General features: G+C 37.6%; 1 protein-coding gene across 1 annotated transcript in view; it reads left to right on the top strand.

Annotated features, from left to right (window-relative positions):
- cntnap2a (contactin associated protein 2a) overlaps positions 1–21466 on the top strand; it is a 431066-nt gene that overhangs the window by 223691 nt on the left and 185909 nt on the right. Inside the window, exons 5-8 of the mRNA XM_065258074.1 lie at positions 1610–1813; positions 4176–4360; positions 5659–5802; positions 11275–11533. Coding sequence (XP_065114146.1) covers positions 1610–1813; positions 4176–4360; positions 5659–5802; positions 11275–11533 — 792 coding nt within the window. The remainder of the gene's footprint in view (positions 1–1609; positions 1814–4175; positions 4361–5658; positions 5803–11274; positions 11534–21466) is intronic.

Below are 21466 nucleotides of genomic sequence, written 5' to 3'. Positions count from 1 at the left end.
ACATTTGTGGCTAATGGCGCATGTTTTCGCCACAAACGCGCCACCCATATCGCGTCATTCACATCGCCCAACGCGAGGACACTTCTGATCGCGTCTTTGCATTGACTTTGTATGTAATCGACTCATGCAAATCGTTGAACTCGCGTCTGGTGTGAACCCAGAGGTGGTTCACATTTCGCGTCTTTTACACGCACAACTACTTTAATTTGAATGTAGATGCACGGCAAGCTCACTCAAATAGAGAGGGATGTGGCCTTGACACCAGGCATGTCGGTGCCGCAGCCAGGAAATAGTTAAATAGTTAAATACTTTACGGAATGGAAACGTTTTGGAAAGCACGTTGGAAAAAGGAGGAAAGTGAAAATGTGAACTGCCCCTAAGAAGTGCCACAATGGTTACAAACTCTCTTCATACCTCCATACTACTGAGCCCCTAAGGAGACATGGAGCAAAAATTAAATAAAGTTTAGTTTCGCGTGCGCACGTGAATCTATCATGTGAGCACATGAAACTAAACTTTTTTTACTCCAATGTCAACTTAGGGGCTCGGTACCATACTCTTGTCTTGCCAAAAAAGAATGAAACAAAATAATCAATACTTAAGATGAATTTGATGCATATATTGTTTATTTAAAAAAAATTGCAATAGATACGAATAAATACATTTTTTATTGTCATTGTAACATCTGCAACAAAATCGAGTGTATTCTCAACAGTGCAAAGGATCAGAAAAAACTAATAAAATTGCTATATCACAAAATATATTGTAGTGGTGGGCCTTTTTTTTTTTTTTTTACAATAACCGTATAGTGAAAAGCCTAATATCGTAACAGGTTGAAAGGTTGAACTAATGCTGCTGTGTTTTTGTAGACCTCAGAGCTTAGATGAATGTTATGTTTTATTAGTTTCACAAAGCATTTTTTATATTTTATATTTAAATAATTTATTTTAATGATGTTCTTTTATTGCTCTTATACCAATCACCTTTTGTTAAAAGTTCACACAGTCTGGATTCCACTTAATGCAAAATCAACATCATCATTTACGTTTTAATTAAGCTCAGATGAAACAGCATTAATCTTAAAATAAACCAAGAGAATAAACACATAGAAACATATTAGCTGAAAGAAACCTAATGACGTCCGTATTTTTTATTTCCCAGCTGTAGATCTTTTCGTATAATTACCTGCTAATGCAAAGAATAAATGGTCTGACGATTTGCGAGGCGCTCGAAAGCCCTCGGGTGAACTGTGAGTTTGCATGATATATCCAAAGGTTATACAGTGTCAGAGATAGAGATGAAACCACGACAATAAATTTACATTCATAACTTCCGGTATGTAGCATTCAGGGATCTAAAATCCTTCCACTCTGTGCAATAAACAGAAAGGCTTTGTCAGCAGGTAATAGCCAGCTGCAATTTTCTGCCCCCTCCTTGTAGTTTATCACCTGATCCCAGCTGCAGTTTATCTGTGAACTTCTATGCTTTCGTCTAAGCAATCTGGAGAACAGTCGCTCAAACCATCATTTAACCAAAAATGAGCATGACACCCAGTCACCTCTGGGATGCTGATATTCGTTCTTCTTTTCTGTCTTGTGGTTGTCAACAGGGGCAGATGTGATTAATTTTGATGGGCAGGGGGTGATCTCTTACCGCTTCAAAATGAAGAAGATGAAGATTTTGAAGGACGTGATTGCCCTGAAGTTTAAAACGTCAGAGAGTGAAGGGGTGATTTTGCACGGCGAGGGTCAACAGGGCGACTACATCACTCTGGAGTTAAGGAGAGGCAGACTTCTGCTTCAGATAAACCTTGGTAATTTCCCTTAAGAAATGTATGTGTGCTTGAGAAAAATATGTTTGTGTTCATAGTGCATGTGTGTGTCAGTATTTGTTTACTCTGCTGATCAAAGCAGTATGAGTTTCCAGGCTGGTTTATGCTGGTCCAACTGGTTTAGCAATATGGCCATACTATTCAGCATAATATCTGTGTGTTCTGTATGTAGCACACAGCAAAAAAAAAAAATGACATTCACCTGATCTAAAAATTGATTCATATTTTGATTCATATTGCTTATTGCAGTGGTTCTCAAACTTTTCAACGTGTGGCTCCCCTTGTGTACAGTGCATTCCTTTGCGGCCCCCGCCATAGAAAATGTATGACAAATGTGTTGTAAACCGCAAAATTTTAAGTAAATAAAACATATTAAATTATACAAAGTATTGCTGTTGGTTAGTATTTTAATTTTTTTTTAGGTTTAATTACACAGAATTCATGATAAATGTCATAAAACTTAGGGTTAGGTTAGATGGTGCCCCCCTGGCACCATCAAGCGGCCCCCAGTTTGAGAACCACTGGCTTATTGCATCCTTAAGATTAATCGGTGCATTGTATTTTATAACTTGGGATTAAAGCATATTATTTATTATTATAAATGTAATAATATTGTAAAGCTGGATGACCAATTAAGATTTCCCTTTTAACATTCAAATCTAATGCATGATTTACATAAAACTTTATTGCTATGGGACCACATCTACTAATAATATATGTCTTTTCATCAGGATACCTTGGTAAGAATCATCTCTGATAATTTTGTTACTGTAAATAGACAAGGGTATCCTTAAGTTATGAATAAGTCTTATCTTATTGACTGCTGGATCTTCATAAACAAAATACAGTGATATATCAGAATCTTCATACACTTGGTCATTTCATGCGTTTTCTCTGATTGGATAGCTATCCGATCGTAAAAAGATCTAGTTTTAATGTCCTTATGAAATGTTTTTGAGACGTATTTAAATCCGATCACTCAAACCACTTCAGGAGGTGGTCTGGGATGGATTTCCGCCTAAACTGGAACTTAAATACATTTGGTTGATAAGCCACATATGTCAGCGCTTTATTCCTCCCAAAACTAAGCCAGGGGAGAGAGGCAAAAAAACAAAGATGACACGCTCGTTGCATTTTTGGAGCAACGACAGTGGGTAAAAAAACTTTCTAGAACCAATAAAATCAGACTGATATCACAGAAATATATATAGCCATGAAAAATTTTATTAATTTTTTTGTGTCCACGGCACGAAATTCAGCTTTTTTGTGCCTTGAGCACAAATTTCTATTAATAGTTTTTCATGTCCGTTGCACAACTTTCTTTCTTTTTCGTTTCATTTTATATATTGTTTTCTCATTGTCGCTTGGGTTGGGGTTAGAATCACTTTCTGTTATATTTTTAGACACCCAAACTCTAACCCCGAGTCCAGGTGAGAATAGTTTTAGAAGCGGAGAAAAAAAAAAACATGTAGAAACCAATACATAAAAGTACATCCAAACCCCAAATCTAACCCCAACCTCAAGCCACAATGGTAAGAAAATTGGAAAAAAATTGGAAACGATACATAAAATGACACGAAAAAGAAACTTTTGCCACAGACATGAAAAACTATTTATAGATATTTGTTGCGAGTGACACAAAAAAGACATATGTGCTCAAGGCATGAAATAAAGCTGAATTTGGTGCCATGGACAAGAATAAATTAATAATTTTCATAAATATAACACGACTTTCTGTGAAATCATGTTGAATAAAATAGTCCAATGACAAACTCAATGATTATTTATATTGAGAAAGCATTTTAGCGCTTCCCCCGTCATGGACCTGTAAATCATCGTGCCGTCTCACCTCCTACGGCTCTAAACAGCTTGCTCCGGCTCGTGCCCTTGCCCAAAATACAGTAAGTGTTTTTGTTGTATACGCTTTGTCTTAAGTTTTTTAAGGCGAAGCAATGAATAGTGCATTTGCATTTTGCGCGGTAATAAAAAATCTAATTGATATCCTTTCAGCCAAGACACATTTATGTGACCAAATGTATATGGAACAGTTTAAATAAATCAGATATTTATCCGATCAGAAAAAACGAATGAAGTGTCCTGGTGTCAAAAGGCCCCCAAAGATCAAGCCAAAAAGAAACATACATCAACCGAAAATATTTGCAAACCCAACATATTTTTAAAAACTTTATGAAGGTCATAAATAACTGAATTGCAGTGATGGGCCGGCTCAAGATAAATGTATGTTTCAAAAGTTGTTGGCATCCATAAGTGTCCTCATACCGTGAAGGAGAAGCCATCATGTGTTTGATATTGATGATCATCTTCTCTGTGTAATAAACTGCAGGCAGTAATCAGTATGACTCCATCCTGGGCCATACATCCGTGACCAGCGGCAGTCTTCTGGACGACCATCATTGGCATTCCGTAGTAATTGAACGCTACAGGAGAAACGTCAATTTTACTCTCGATCAGCATACTCAGCACTTTCGCACCAACGGGGAATTTGACCACCTTGACCTGGATTATGAGGTACGACTGAGAAAATGAATGATTTATTGCTTTGAACTTCATTGAACGAGCGGGAGAATTATGGGATGCTAAAGATAAAAAAGTGACTGGAGGAATTCAGCATTTTTTACAGTGTTGAAGTGAAGTTAAAGGAATCAATAATGACATCACATGGGTTGGAAACAAAATAAGAGAGCATACATAAAGATTAAATGTAAATATTTGGAGGAACTATTTTTTAAATTGTTTTAAATAAATTTACATCTTAAAATTATAAAAGTATGGAGTATGTGACACTAAGCATGGAAGATTGTTAAAATATATCTGGTTTTACTAATTGAATCTCCTTTCATTCTCACACTGTGAAAAGATTCAAAATAGATATCCTGTAATTATCTCTGAATCCTAAAGGATATCTGGAGGATTTCAGTCACAAAACCTTCACACAATCCCAATAGAATGAGCTAATGCTTGTTAAAAAACCATGATGTCACACCCAGACACTTTGTCCTAGGAAGGGACGAGCTGTGATAAACTCTATTTGCTTTTGGGGTTTTCATCCCTTGTCATTCATTTCAGCACACAGCTTTGGAAATTACATTCGCTTCTCCGCACTACATTAATCCAAGCTAATAATGTGCAGCAGGATGTTAACTTATCAAACAGAATAAATGCATATTAATACGCACTGTGGTGGAATGTATGGGAAGTTGATTTTCAGCGACATAAAGAATATAGTCGGAGTACAAACACTTTTCTGTTCAGTTGAGCTAAATTGTAGTTGGATGTTAAAGGGCTTGTAACAGCTCGGTTGGTCTAGGACAAATTGACCCCAATTAAAGGGAAAGTGTCTGATTAATTGAGCTGAGAAAGATCTAAACCATTGAGTCATTTGCTGCTGGTGCATGCACTGAATTTACAAACAATTGCATTTATCGACTGTTGTGTGTTTAGACACCAGTGCTTCTTACAGGCCTTTGTGTTCATGTAACTCAACTGGTAGAGCATTACTCAGGGTTCACAATTTCTGGAATATCAAAAGGTTTATTTCAGACATTGAAAGGCATGGGATATCAGGAATTTTTGTTTCTCATCACTTGAAATTTTAGTGCATGATTTACATAAAACGTTATTGTTATGGGATCACATCTACTAATAATGTATGTCTTTTTATCAGGATACCTTGGTAAGAATTATCTCTGATAGTCAGCTAAGCCTTGTCTATGAAGCCAGGCCATTGTGTGTGTTGTTTTACATGACAGTACTCCATTGTAATGACTCTATTCAGATCTCTGCGATGCTGTGATTTGTGCATATAGCTTAGTTTCGGAGGAATGCCTTATTCTGGGAAGCCAATCTCCGGAGGCAGACGGAACTTCAAAGGATGCATGGAGAGCATCAACTACAATGGAGAGAACATCACTGACCTAGCCAGACGAAAGAAACTGGACACCTCTAGCTTTGTGAGTCGATTTCCATTTTTTTTATGTACCGTAAAAATCGTATCAGAGAGAAGTAATCAGAGTTTGGTTTTTGGCTACATAACTTTTCCCAGCTATGACAGTTCTGCGCATATTTAACATGTTTTTGTGGGTTGTTTTGCCTGGAGGGCTTTGTGGAGGTGTATGACCATGAAGTGCTGGCATATTGCGCAAGCTGTGCAAGGTTGACAGCTGAAAATGTAGAGTGCGTTTCATCTGCATTGGTTGAGACGTGATATTGATCGAGCTTGCATTTTAAACATCATGTCTATTCTGCATAAATCTGTTCCATTTGTTCCAGCATGATGTTAATCATCTGCACAGATTTGATGACTGGTGTCAGCACTGATAATAATCTAATTTCCGCCGGCAAGGATATTAAAACAATGCATTATATTATATTGATAGGACCGTAAACATAAAGACAGGCAATTATTTATTTATGATAAGAAGTAAAATACAATCTTATCTCTGCCATACCTTTTACACTTTAGTGTCAGGTCATCAAGCAAGCGTTAGGTATGTGAAATCTTATTTATTAGCAATGATAATGATTATGGGCCCTATTTTAACGATCTGAAACGCAAGTGTGAAGCGCAACGCGCAAGTGAGTTTGTGGGCGGATCTTGGGCGCTGTTGCTATTTTCCCGGCGTGAGAAATAACTCTTGCGCCGGGGGCAAATCAATAAGGGGTTGGTCTGAAGTAGGTTCATTATTCATAGGTGTGGTTTGGGCGTAACGTCAAATAAACCAATCAGAACGTCATCCAACATTGCCTTTAAACGCAAGGGCGCAAGTTCCATGGCGGGTTGCTATTATTATGACGGATTTACCAGGCGCACGCCAGGAGCGGTTCACAGCTGAGGAGACCGACATTCTTTTAAGAGCAGTCAAAGACAGAGAAGTTATTTTGTATGGGGATAGGAGAAAACCCGCCCAAATCAGCGTAGGTTAAACAGGCGTGAGAGGAAATAGCCACAATTGTCTCATCAGCTGGCATCCCCATAGTTGCGCCAAGCGCTACAATGATGTCAGGAGACGGGGGAATCCCAAGCTTGCCAGCATAAATCGGGCACGCCGTGTAACGGGAGGTGGATCTGCCTCAGGACCTGACGCCAGCAGAGGACATCCCTGCGTCCACCCTCACCGCTGAAAGGGTTTGGGGGCTTTGAAATCGGACCGAAGAAACGCAAGCAAGGTCCAACCCCAAAGTACACTTACAAATCAAGTTCACATACATTAAGGTTTCTTGTGAAAACATTTTAATTATTATTTACATAAAATAAACGTTATACAACCACAAAACAAACTCATTATTATTAACTTATGAAAATATTTTAATCATTATTTGCATGAGAATTTTTTAACGCAGCCACACAATCAATAAAAACTATCACCACAATGCTCACCACTATGATTTCCCTTATCTCGTGTATTAATATTTTTTAGTGTAACAATTTATGATTTGGAAAAATAACTTTTGCATCTGTGTAGATTAGATGCAAAGTGTGTGCGCGTTGTGCACGCTATACATTATGGGCATGCGCCCTTAAAATAGCATAATGAACCACGCGCAACGCGCCACTGACCTTAAACTTTTTTTTTCTGGTCAGTGGCGCAATTGTTTTTTGAAACTGCAAAATAGCATCAGGGATGGTTTGTGCCGGAACACGCCTCTTTTTTTGCGCTGAACTGCCCAGGGAGCCCAAGTTTATTCCCTAGTTTGCCGACGTGCGTTTGTGGAGGGAAAAACCTGCTGTGCGCCGGTGCAAAATACGAATGATAGATGCGTCACTGACAAAGGCAATTGCACTGGGTGCAAGATAGGGCCCAATGTGTCTTACATGACTGATGTGAATCATAGACTATAAAAACGATGGACGACATGTCTCCATAGACTTTCATTGTAAAAAAAGACGTAAAAGTATGTAAAATATTGATATGATGTAATGATTTTGGAGCCTGCACAAAAGGAAAATTTTAATGTTAAAGTTTGGTTCCCATCCCATTCGTTTACATGGAGAGGGCGGGGTTTATGACATAAGCTGCAACCAGCCACCAGGGGACGATCACTTTTTCAGGAAGAGCACCTATTAAATTGCTAAAAACAACATTATTTTGTGTATTTGGTATAATACGTGTTGCGTGGTTTATGGTTCAAAAACACATTATTTTCAACATACCGTACATTTTTGTTGCTCCATCAATTCCTGTCTTCCTGAAACGCTCTGATTTTGTACAAAGCTCATCGTTCTGAAAAGAGCCGTGTCGTCGGATTGGTAACCAGTATGTTGTGATTGGCCTGAATACTTCTGACGTCAACCGGAAATGTGACGCTCCTTACCATGTTTGAAAGATTCGCTCACAATTCAATACTGACAGGAGTTAATATCGTATCATAGAGCCGAATCTGAAAATGCAGATTATAAAATTTAACTATCAACTTTGCCAGTGTGGCTTGAGTAGGACATAAAGGATATTAAAAAATTAAAACCAAACAGCAAATGCTAATCTTCACTGATAAAAACTTGCATTTGAGTCGTGATTTAGTCAGTAGTAAATATGAAAACATAAATTACTAACAGGCTGTTTGTCAGAAGTGGGCTGAATTATGATAATGACCTATAATGTTCCCTACAGTCCATTGGAGGTGTAACGGTTCAAATTACCCACGGTTCAGTGCCTATCACGGTTTTGGTACTTTTGGTACACTTTGGTCACAACAGGCTTCTTTACAAAAATAAAAACCTAAGCCGTTTTTAACCTCTGTAAAAATCAACCTTTTCACTTTAAGCACTTGTATTATTAAACTATATGTACCAACTTTACTATGCACTTAAAAATAAACACAAAATAGCTAAGGTCACAATACTTATTATATTCTATGCCACTATCTTAAAGTTTTTTCGCAAGAAGATCAGTTTGTTAACATTTAAACACAGGAGGCAATGCGTGCTGTTTCTGTCTCACCTGCGATCACGTGCTATCAACAACACCCTGGTGATGACGGGGTAATAAGCGACTCGTCATATTAGATGTATTGCCTTAAAGCAACACTATGTAGTTTTTTTTTCCTTTAAATAATGTCTCTAAAATTATTTCAGTGATAGAACAACTTTTAACTGGACAAATTGTACTGTTGCTGCAACTTGAGCAGCCTCCTAGCTGCTACAAGCACACTCTGAAAGTGGCGGTGGATGGTAGAGCACACAGCCCCGCCCCTCCCCCTGCCTGATACCAGGCACTGTTGCGCTTTTCAACCACATGGGGGAGCTGTAAGTCATTTTTACATGGAAACTACATAGTGTTGCTTTAAATGAAGCTGGCGGTGCCTCTATTAGCGTCTTTTCTCCTTCATGCCGCGCTAAACAGTCCGCGCACACACCAACACGTGAGGAGGAACTGTGAGGTTGGCAACCAATTTACATACTTGAGTTGATTGGACAGGTACTCTCACCTAAACACACGCAGAGCTTATTCAGAACCATACATTAGCGATTTTATGCGCTGTTTTCTTCACAAACTATATAAGAAATGCGTTGTCGAATCAAACGCAGTGCACGTCCATCCCGAACCGTGGGAGGATAACGGGACGATTTGATTTTTTACCGAAAACCGCTACACCCCTACAATCTATGTGTTTGTTGTAGTCTATGAAAAGGGATTTACAAACTTGCGGCATCGTTTACTTTGGGATTTGTACCTTTTGCATATCGATGACATGTACTTATACACACTTACACACCAAAGCAAATGTAAAATTGTGAATCGGATAATTGGTGCTCTTTAAGCAAGTTTAAAACAGGAAAGTATGTATTACTTTTTTGAAATTTTTAAGATTTATTCACTATCCACATGGTAGTTTTGTTAGCATTTATTTAAAGTATTATTAGGGGTTTAAGCATTAAGTGCTCAAACCTATTTGTAATTGCTAAGATTTGTATTATTATTACTAGGAATTGCATTTGGTTAATTTCTCTGATATATAGTGCAGGGTGCCCAACAAATAGGTGTCTGGAAACTGTATTCACTGTATTTATTAACTGTTTGCTATAGTAAATGAACTGTTAAATTCAGTAGTATTATAGAAGGTATGAGTTGGTAAACTGTAGAAAATACTGTAGTATGCCTTAATATTTACTGTTGTTTGATTTTAAAAGCATTTTAGTCCCACTAAATGATTTTCAGGTTTTTGCACCCTCCCCAAAAAATGTGTACCAGCCGCCACTGATATAAATATTGATTTGAATTATTTTATCATCATATTGTGCTAAAGCTATCCCAACAAACACAGTCTATTACAGTCAGCCAAGAAATATCTGCAAATAAAACGACTTTGTGTCTTTCTCCTCTGAGCTTTTATGCAGTGTTGACCTGGACTTACGTTTTATAAATCATTTTAATTAATTTAATTCTTATGTTTAGTCCAGTATTATTGATTTTGACAAATATACAATCATGCTTGTGCTGTTTTCGGAAGGGAAAACCACTTTTAATGAAAATAATGAGAGAAAGTACTATACTAGCTGTGACAGGGTCCCCAGTTGCTTGTCTGATAATAGGAAAATCACACAGCTCTCCTCCTGTCAAAATTTGACACGTGTCCACCATACACACACCCAGTTAATATTTCGGATTATATTGATAAAACACTGAACATGGGGGTTGTTCTATTATAAGGTGCTGAGAAAGGCTGAGTGCACTTTTCATTGTGATGGGACTGATTAAGTTCTCTATAGTTGAAATGAGGATGAAGTGCATTTGGTGCCCGAAATTACCATTTAGAGGAGTGTAGAATTGAAGAGTTCGGAATAAAAACCCTCTTCTTTGCATTCATGAGACCCTTTAAGAGCTTAAGGTTCAGAAATCTATGGCGTGATTTGAACATGCTGTAACAGCAGTTTGAGAGATCTTTCTATAAGCTTACGTTTCACATGAGAGGTCTTCAGCTATTTCAGACTTTTATTTAGTTTCTAGTCACCAAGGTTAGGTCCAGAATCTAAAAACTGGCACCCTTTTAATTCACAAGAAGGAGTTAGAATAGACCACACCCCATGTTCAAATTAAATGTTTGAAATGAAATTTTCCTACTATATGTGGCATAAAGAGAAAGTTAGACATTTATTAAATAATAAAAATATGAAGATGCAAATGAATGTAATTTCAGTCACTGATTGTTAATGTCATAAAATGTTTTTGCAAGGTCTCATACAGTATGTTGTGTGTATAAATTCTACTTGAAATTTAAATTCGATGATTACAACCACATTATGTGAAAACCCCGCTGAGCAGCCAACCACTTTAAGCCTTAATTCGGCAGGGAAATCATGTTCAATTCACAGCGAAGAATCACTTAACCATCCCACGAGGTCTACATGGTGAACAACAGCATGCCCTCTAACCCTTTTACATAAATGCATTTGAAGTGTAATGAGAACTCTGTCTCATTTTCAGCGAAACCTGACGTTCTCCTGTGTGGAAACGCACACATTCCCCGTGTTTTTCAATGGCACCAGCTTCCTGCAGTTGCCTGGCAGGAGGGACCACAATATGGTGTCTGTAGGTTTCCAGTTCCGAACTTGGAATCCCAGCGGCCTGCTTCTGTTTAGCTCTCTGGCAGATGGGATGCTGGAATTGGCTCTGAATGGTGGAAAAGTCACAGCGCACATCAACGTCACCCAACAGAAAAACATGCTCGTCGACGTTGCATCAGGTGAGCCCACGTTCTTGCACCCACATGCTTATTTATGACTTCCTACGTGGACATCTCATCAGGTTTCATCAGATTGTTGTCTCTCTTGCCTAATAACCTATAGTTAATGTTTAAATGTTATACAATTTTGTGTGGACATAAAACTTATCCAATACTATAAATGATTTGTACTTATTTCAATGGAGCATAATGCAGTTGTTGAAGTCACATAATGTTCTAGATGTAAATGTTATTGCTCTTTCATAGCTTAATGGAGTCCTTGTTTATCCTAGATTTTCTTTGATGAAATAATAATATAAACAGACGAGACAGTTATTGAGTTTACAGAGATAAAATTCACGTTGATAGCATAGCTCAGATAATTTGGTCTTGGAGGAATTTAAAGAGAAATTATGAACCGCTGTTACTTTGTCAATTTTTACTGACTCTTGTTTGCTGTGATTGTCTATTGAATATCATTATTGTCCAGAAAAAAGCAACTAAGATTTATTTATTTATTAGTTTTATTTGACGGAAACAATACAGAATAGTATTCCTACGCAAATATTGAGCACCAGATGTTCTCTCTTAGTATATGCTCTCTCTCTCTCTCTCTCTCTCTCTCTCTCTCTCTCTCTCTCTCTCTCTCTCTCTCTCTCTCTCTCTCTCTCTCTCTCTCTCTCTCTCTCTCTCTCTCTCTCTCTCTCTTATAAATCCTAAGACATCTAACAGCTAACAAACAAATATATGTGACCCTGTCTGTGAAAACCAGTCTAAAGTCTCAAATTCTGGGAAAACTAGCATCAAATTTTCATCCATTTCACTATGATTTCAGTTTTTTGACATGACCTTACTCAGTCAATATTAAAGATATCAAGGTTATATTTTCACAGAATGTTCTTTACATCATGTAGGATGATTTTATGTAGCTGGGTTTTTACAGGAAGGGTCACATGTTGTGTTTGTATCTTTGAATGAAAAAATTACATTTTGTATAGACTATGTATAGTGATGAAGAGAGCTTCATCCCACCTTTAGACATTAAGGGCACACTTGTCAAACCCCTGTGCTAATAGGCTATTAAGAGGAAGGGTAGTTACTCTTACATTGTTAACCCAAAGGCTAATTGGGCTCCAGCTGTTGGGAATCCTTTATATCTTTTAAGAAAAGCAAATTGACTCCGCATTGAACTTCAGCATGGAAGAGTCAGGTAACTTGATGGACTTCCATGCATAGTAAGCACTCTGCAAAGGCTATGAGATTAATGAACTCTGGATTGTGGTTTACTAATAGGTCAACTTTTGATCCTGTTTTACAGTTCAGAATGTTATTGGATTTACTGGATCAATTGTAAATTGTATCAGGAGTGGAAGAATTGGTACTATGGGTGTGCTACTGATTCTTCTGCATCACAAAGCAATAACTTTATAAATAAACTACCATGGGTCTGTTTGTGTTTGATAAATAAATCAATCTACAGATGAAAACCTCTGTTCTTGATCCCAATCTGATTAATTCCTCTATTTAAAGTTCTTTATGGGCAAAAGTATATAAGGCGTCTTGTGACTGCTCATCCGGTGGGGCGCTAAATCAAAAAATGTGTTTGGAGTTTCATGTGTGTTGCTTGCGTTTTCAAAATATGCGTTTGTTGCGTCATGTGAACCATGTGTATCACGTGTTTTGTCAAAATAAGTGCCTGCTGCACACGCGTCATAACCGTTTATGATAAAAGAGACGCTCACATTCACAAAATACACGCAAGACACTCCCTTAACAGTAAACTCTGATTACACATGAGATTATGCGAGTATCTGATAAACGCGAGCGTCTCTTTTATCATAAACCCTTTAGACGCGTCTGCAGCAGGCACTTATTTTGACAAGACACGTGATGCACACAAGATCTCTCGTTAGGCCGAACACATATTTTGAAAAAAGGAACCACACACATGACGGGCTACATACATGTTGTAATGAACTTCGCATCGAACGCCCTCGAAAAAAGAAGTCACCGGCTGCCACTGCTAACTGGAAATCGAAATTGGGTCATCGAAAGCACACCTCCACCATATGTCGGACCACTACACAATCGACTCCCAAAAACTGAATTAAAGTGATGGAATTCCACATATTTTCTGGTGGATATCCAGTATAGTAGGATACAGTGGTTTTGATGGATACGGTTTATTTCTTCGTCATTTTATAAATCCTATTTTTCATTTTTTTTTACTACATGTTTACCACCAGATGTTCCCCTTTCTTAGAAATCCTCTGAGAAAAGCTCATCTTTGAAGCATATTTTTGTCAATAGAACATTAAAGAGGTTTATACATGTGGTTGCACGACGGGGCTTCTTTTGTCAATCAAACTGAGGATATTAGAATGCAGATGGTCTTCTTTTTTAGAGCTTTGGGGTTTTATCCATCTGCGGAGGCTCATTAGTTGAAGAGGTATTAGAAATGAATAAATCATTGCCTTAGTCATGCTTAGTCATGAAGGTCTCATGGAGTCATGAAGAAGGCTTGCTGAAAGCATGCTTATTCAGTTATTGTGTACCTTTATTACATAGACCTTGCAGAATTTGTAAGCAAAATCTTAAACAATACTGACCTCAAAAAGCTGAACAGACTGACCTTATAGGTACACATTGGCAATAAAGACTGAATATTAGTACCTCAAAGGTACATATTGCAACCAAATATACACCCACCTTAAGGATTATTAGGAACACCATACTAATACTGTGTTTGACCCCCTTTCGCCTTCTTTACACCACCACCACCAACCTGCACAGTGGTAACAAGGCTGTGAGAAACCTTGTCAACCTTTTTAAAGCTGGAATTTGTATTAACTTATAGTGGTTATAAACATGCAGAGAACCAAAGAAACTTGTTGAACTTTGCTACTTTACATAGCAGCATTTTTTACCATCCTGGTCAAGCTTGTTTGAAGCTAGTTAAGGTGGTGTGCCATCTCGATAACCCCCAAAACAGACCTGTCTTACTGATCACAACTTGTCAATTATTGGTCAAATACCTTCATATTGAATTGGAGTTGATATCTAATGTCTTCCCTAATGAAGCACAACACAAGAATCTTCCAGAGATCATCTAAGCAAGGGTCACCACAGTTTAAATTTGTGATATGTTGAGTGTTAATTTGTTCACAGCTCAGCCCATATGCCTCTTGGCTCCTTTTCTTCATCTAGGTTAAAGGTCCATTCTGGATGTATTGAGCTGTAAATTGGCTTTGGGAAGGTGTACGGAAAGTAAATTAATGAAAAGTGAGCATAGTCTTGGTAATAGGCTGCAGTTAAGTCAAATTCCAAAGGGGACGCATATGTAATTGCCACAGCTTTCTGATTGTACTTATTATATTACCAGTTCAGTGTATTGTCAGCTTAGAGATTTAAATCCGTTGAAACGAATTTTCTTCATATTTTGCTTTAATCACAGAAGATTAATGGCAGACACGTTATATATTAATTGACACAGGAATTAAATCTGGAGTCAATTACATCTTTGACTTCAGTGTGGAGGATTCATTTGTAATGGGTGGGAATAGTAGTCATTTAGGGAATAGATCTTCCCCACTGAGAACCTCTGTTGCTTTTGAGTCCAACAAAAACACGTCTGAAATATTCAGAGAAGTGTTCAAATGTGTTAAGTACAGTACGTTTTCGTAGGCGCAGCGATGAGGGGGAATTTGCAGGTGATGAGTGACAGGCTAGCGCAGGAGATTGTAGGATTGACAGTTTAGCAGAGTAAGCAGTGGGTGTGCTGTAAATTGACCAATACTAAACAGCAAATGAGAGTTAAGAAAAGTTGGGCAGCAGCCAATCACTGTGTGGTATGAAGAGTAAATTCTGCTGATAGTTGATTTAGATTTCAATTACAATTTGTGCACGTTGTGAATATAATTAATAAGCACACCTCCATATTTTGACATGCACAACCATACAGTACTATATCTTTGAGGAATATATTTTTTTAGCTGTAATCTTGCAAATATGCATTTATGATTTTATTGATTCCATTTTAAAAGCAGTTATATCAATAGGGTATATGAACAACTTACTTCCGTGTTCCTGTTAAACATAGATTGCTTCCAGTTCTGTATGCTTGATGCTGAAATGGTTTTCATACATGAAGCTATCAGGTGCTACCAAAGACAAGAATAACCAATGTCCAGTGGATATGCTCGTTAACATCTTAAACCGAAGTAAAAGAAACTAACTTTTTACTAACTTTTTTTATACACTTTAATATTTGTACTAATATAATTACAACTTATTTGTGTTTTATTTTATGAAACCCTGTTATGCATATGAAGTAACCGTTTTATACAAGCAATAAGCCCCGCGAAGCAGTGGTGTTACAGTGCATTTTACTCCGCTTCGTGTCGTGCCTAACAACGCCCCTTAACTGTTATAAAATGCATTGGTAACCCACTGCTTCGCAGGGCTTATTGCTTTAATAACAGACACCAATCAACGTGTTCAATAGTTTACATACTGTACCCCTTTTTCAGCTTCATTTAATGCATGTATCCTTAGTAATAGTTTCTCTCAGTCTCTCAGTTGTCCTCAGTGTGAAAAGATGAATCTCAACATTATAAAGTTACTGTTGGAATGGAGTCAAATATGCAAGGAATGATGCAAGAAATACAAGGAATATTCAGGACCTGGAGGATTTTTCAAAAGACCAGTGGACAGTATTATGGGTCAGATCAAAGAGACTCGCAAAGTCAAGGCAATTTGTGCATATTTCACGAGGTTGGCTAATTTGCACTACCACATTCATACATTTTGATACGATTTGCCTTGACCCATGTGACATTGGGGTAAGGTTTTTTTATTATATGTGTACGTTTTTGCACGATTAACTTCGTACAAATTCATACGATTTATTAACTCGTAAAAATTGCAATTCGTATAATCCCTCTTGTTTTTTTAAAAATGACAACATTTTGCATATTTGCAAAGGGTATATACACTTATGAATTCAATTGTGTAATTTTATATCTAAAAGTAAAAAAAATTGCATTTACATTTAAACTTTAGACACAACAGCTGAACTATGAATATCGTATCAACTTCCTTGCTTGTAATTTTGTGTATTTTTCACTGTTTAATCTTCTGCCAATGGTAAGAACTGATTACTTTCCTGATTACTTTTCAGATAATTACTTAAAATTGTAAAGTTTTACTGGTAATCTAGTGTGCTTTTTTGAGGAAATGTTTTGAGTGAAAACGTTTTATCATAATGTTTTGTTTGTTTTTGCGCTTATTTGCTAATGGAGCTAGCTCGAGTTAGTCAAATGCTGATGTTTACAGTACAATTGTTAATCATCATAATGATACTCTCAGAGGAAATGGATGTTATTTTTTGGCAATATGATGCTAAATTTTTCTTGTGTGCTGGTATAAAAAGTTTCTTGATTTTAAACATTTGTTTTCTCCGTCGTCGCTAGTGCTGTTATGTGCTCTAAGCTAAACTAATGGGTATTCAGAGCATTGCCGCACCTTCAGTTACAAGCAAAATTGACAGGGTGACTGAAAATTGCCAGTGATTTTCCACTCATGAAATGTACGCCTGTAGAACAACACTGACAAGTTGTGTCGGTGACAGTTTGATGAATCGCACCGATCACAGACCTGCTCCATTGTGTTAATGGGATAATTTGGAAAAACCTTCAAATTGTCATGCTTGGTGGCTTTTGTTGTGCTCCTTATATGCATTCAGCTGTTCTTCGTCTCCGACTCCAGCCAAGGTCTGATTTCCTCAAGGCATGTGATCTCAGAAGACTCTAAAGAGTAAGAAGTACGCCAGTTGCCTCACATAGTATTCTATCATATATCGATCCCGCTTGTTTAAGTGAATCTGTTTTCTTTGAAATTTATGAAGCCCTCTGGCGCTTACGAATTTGAGTTCACTATGTGCTCTGGTCTTAAATATTTGGCCCTCCAAGGTAAATTGTGAGCCTTTTCAATCCAAGCAGAAGGCAATTTTTCAACCTCATAAACTGGGACAATAAAACATTATAATCATAGTAAGGTATACGGTAGTGTTTTTCCTATCATTCCCTGGGGGGATTCCATTATTGCAGTTCTTTTCGATTCAATATTAAACTTTACCAAGAAAGTTAAGGTGAACAAACAATTGGATATATTACTCACTATTTATTACCCTGGTGAAATGACACACAAAATTGATGTTTGTGTATCAGTTTAAACAACCTTAAAGCCTCTTTTATAAATTCTTGATTTACAGTTTGCCTGTGGTGATAGTAACTATTATCGTTGATATATATGGGATTTTTCATGTCAAAAAAACCCTGAAATATCAGTTGTTGGCGTTGAGAAAATTCATCCCAAAAATAAGCGTGTCATCAGTTCTAAGTACAGTCAAACCATTCTCTAATCTATAATACACAGTAATAAGCCTAGCATGCACAAGAGCGAGTTTTTGACCATACAAGCTTTTAAAGGTTGGATTTTTCCCAAGCATACTGTACAGTATAAAAAATAATATTCCCTTAATTAAAATTTTCCCTTTCATTGAATACTAATCCAACCATGTGTGTGTAGCTTGAGTTGACTTCGGAGAGCCATTTCTTTGCTTTGTGAGTAATGTTGAATTGTTTCAACCCATGGTTGGGTAGAATATGAACATTTTCAAGGTTAATTTAAACCCAATTGCTGGGTTTGTCCATATTGTACCAAACCATGGGATCAGCCCAGCATTTTTAGAGAACACGTTGTTTGATATTATTTTTGCATCATCTGCATCATTTCTCTGGACTTGAGCTCAAGGTGTACAGTAGTAGATGCAATCTGATACTGTATGTGTTTTCTCCTCTGAAAACTCTTAAAACCTGGTTTTATGTAGATTAGTTTCAGAAACATACTGTATTGTATACATAGTGTATCCAGGTAGAGATCGTGCGTAGACTGGCAAACTTACAGTATGTGCATTCCTTACGGTATGTCGTTCAGGAGAGGTGATGTTAATTTCCTTATACACTGCAAAAAAAAATTTCATGTTCTGAATTTAAAGTTAGTGAAAGATCATGATGGATGTTGTGCAATAATCCATTGATTTTTTTCAGTGATGTTTGTTCACAGCAAACTCAAAAGCCACACTGTTTGTTTCTCAACAGCTTCTTTACGTAAATAACTCCCGGTTCCTGTTTGCATCCCTCCGTGTTCAGCTAAAATAAACAGATGTCTTAGGAAAGCTTTAAGATCAGTCATTTTGTTTGGCTCATACAAGATGCATAGCACAATCAGATGTGGTTTTGTCTTGTTCCTATTTTCACTGTTTCCTATGTTAGATTCATAAATTGCAGTTATCTCAGCTTCTCACGTTCATAGTGTCTGTTATGTGATGGTAACAGTTTACTTTGGTTTATTGTCTATTCTGTTTGCTATTTCTTATTGGCTAAGATCAAGAAAAGATCAGTAATGCTCAGAAGCTTTGACCTCGCTTAACCCTCTCCAGTTTACGGTTGAAAAACAGTAAGTTTGTCTATTTCAGAGCCACGGCACTGGTTAAATTTTATCAGTCGGAAATAAGCGGAGTTCCTCTCGTGCTTTTCTGTTCCCTTCAGGGATAGCGATGAATTCAAAAATCAATGTGATATCTGGAGGTGACTGCGAGCAGAGAATATCAGTTTTATCCCTCCGGCTTTGGCTGAAATATCCGATGTTCTCGGCACAGTACCACACATCCTTTGACACACTCTTTTAACTTTTGCTTTCCTTTAATATGAATTACTTGGCAAGGATAAAGGTAAAGGAAAGAATGTGCAAGTGTGTATTTTCTTTAAATGTTCACCTTGCCCAGCTTAATAGTATGCAGAGACAACTAATTGTAAGTTGTTTTACAAGTGTAAACCCTGCGGCTTTATCAAAGCACTCCAACCAGACCAACACATCAATGTTGGTTTAACCAATAGCGTGTTTGGGGCTCATAAAAGTTATTGCATGTATAATTAAATGCATTTCATTACTTACTGTTATAAAATATTTTATTTTACCCTGTAAAGAAAACTACAACACATTGGTGGAGCATTGCGCCAGTTTCTTCACAGGCAGGATATGATATCACATTTCTATTTTTTAAATATGTCATTACCTTTCATTTTGAATTATACTTGAAAGTAACACATTAATCACTGCTTCTTTGTTCAGGCCTTTTAGAGCAATTGAGAAATGCAGCCAGTTGCTTTTCACACAGCAATAGCTGGCACTATTTATGATTTGTTGAGAATGAATGTGTGAAGGCCACCGAGTGGTTTTGTGTATTTTACATCCCTCACAAAAGCCTCTGCGAACAATAATGGCAAGTCTAAGCTCCGTCCCCAGGAGCCCACAGGCTGCGCCTCGAGAAATAGACCTTAACAGGCCAAAGTCAAGAGGAAAAGCAAACTGTAGCTTTGGTCCAGTTCAGCCTTTAGGTATGAATTAAACAGTATTCGCTCTTAAAATGTGCTTAAATTATTATCATTAGGTTTTTACTCAGAAAAGTAGATGCATTTCTATTGTGCCAGTGAAGAAGACACTTTCAAACATCATGGAAACGCAAAATCTTCCTGGTCTCCGAAGAGCACTCTTTGCTGGCACAGGCCAGCATTAATCATGGTCTGGTGTCTATGAAAAGTGAGGAAGAGGAAACTTTCCAAGCAATCCTTTTTGATGACATTATTGCATCTGTGGCTTCTTGGCTTGAGTTGAAGAGAGCCTTTTCCAGCTTTACCCAGACCCGAATACTCAAATATCAGACTTGCCATGATGACAAATAGAGCTAGGGGCTGTGTATCCCGGTAATTGCATCACTGCCTTTGAACCTCATATGAGGATGCACCTGCTTTTTAAAGGGCACCGAATCCTTCAAATGTCATTCAAACTTTAATGGACTTGTCTGCCGGAAATCCACCAGGCATTTATCATAGACCGTTTGGTTGGTGATGGCAGGATTAGGTAAGTTGGTTATCCTTTTAATCTTGTACTGAGTCTCTTGAAAGCTGCCTGTGATCATCTTCTGTACCTGTTACACGCAGTCCAGGGGTAAATCCAGAATTGAAGCTGTGGGGAAGGCTCAAACATGAGATGATGTATCATCAAAAGTAGATAACTTTGCTTAATGTGAAAAGTTGTGGGTTTGGATCTTGCTTGAGTGAGAGGTTTTTAATGAACCAATTAAAATCTACTATGTGTTAGCAGATGTATAAAGAATCATAAATGGTCATGCATTTGGTTGCGTTTATAATTTTGTGGTTTCAATGAGGCTGAAAGCAATTAGGTGATAAATGTTTCTGTCACAGTTGCTAGAAAATGAAATGTACATTTTTTTCTTACCTGGAAAGTGAAGGATTGCAGAGTAAAAATGCCGAAATATCTGTTTGCAACTGCTGTTTTTCGACTTATGTAAAGAGAGATGGGTTCTGACAGCTCGGTTAACCGCAGGTGTAGGGGGGCTGAGATGTCAGGCAGGAGAGCTGAAGCCCCCCTCAATCGAGTCTAGCAACACTTTCGGTGGAGTCTGTTTAGGTCAGAGACAAAAGTGTGTGTGAGATGCTGAGGAGCTGAAAGTCATCATGGGAAAGTTGATTAAGCATGTACCCACACAATGTTAACAGAGGGTTTCTTCCTCTCTTAATTAATATGTGGCAGTAAGTAAAGCCTGCAGAATGTACATCAAGATGAACTCACATTCTGACCTAATTACAGATCATGTGAGGACTCTGAAAACTGGAGGAGAAAACTGTTAAAACCTTATTAGCCTAGGTCATTAATATTCATTAGGTGATATAACGCTCACCCAGTCGTCATAACTGGTTTGTTGAAAAAGTGCATGTGAACAGTGTTGCAAGTGGTCACATGATTGTGAACACAGTTACCTGTATCGTTCAGCTGAACTTAAAATGGCTTAGACCACTATGGACCAGCTTA

Source organism: Paramisgurnus dabryanus, chromosome 22 (genome assembly GCF_030506205.2).
Source record: "Paramisgurnus dabryanus chromosome 22, PD_genome_1.1, whole genome shotgun sequence".
NCBI classification, from domain to species: Eukaryota; Metazoa; Chordata; class Actinopteri; order Cypriniformes; family Cobitidae; genus Paramisgurnus; species Paramisgurnus dabryanus.
This window is presented reverse-complemented; position numbering and strand designations above follow the sequence as displayed.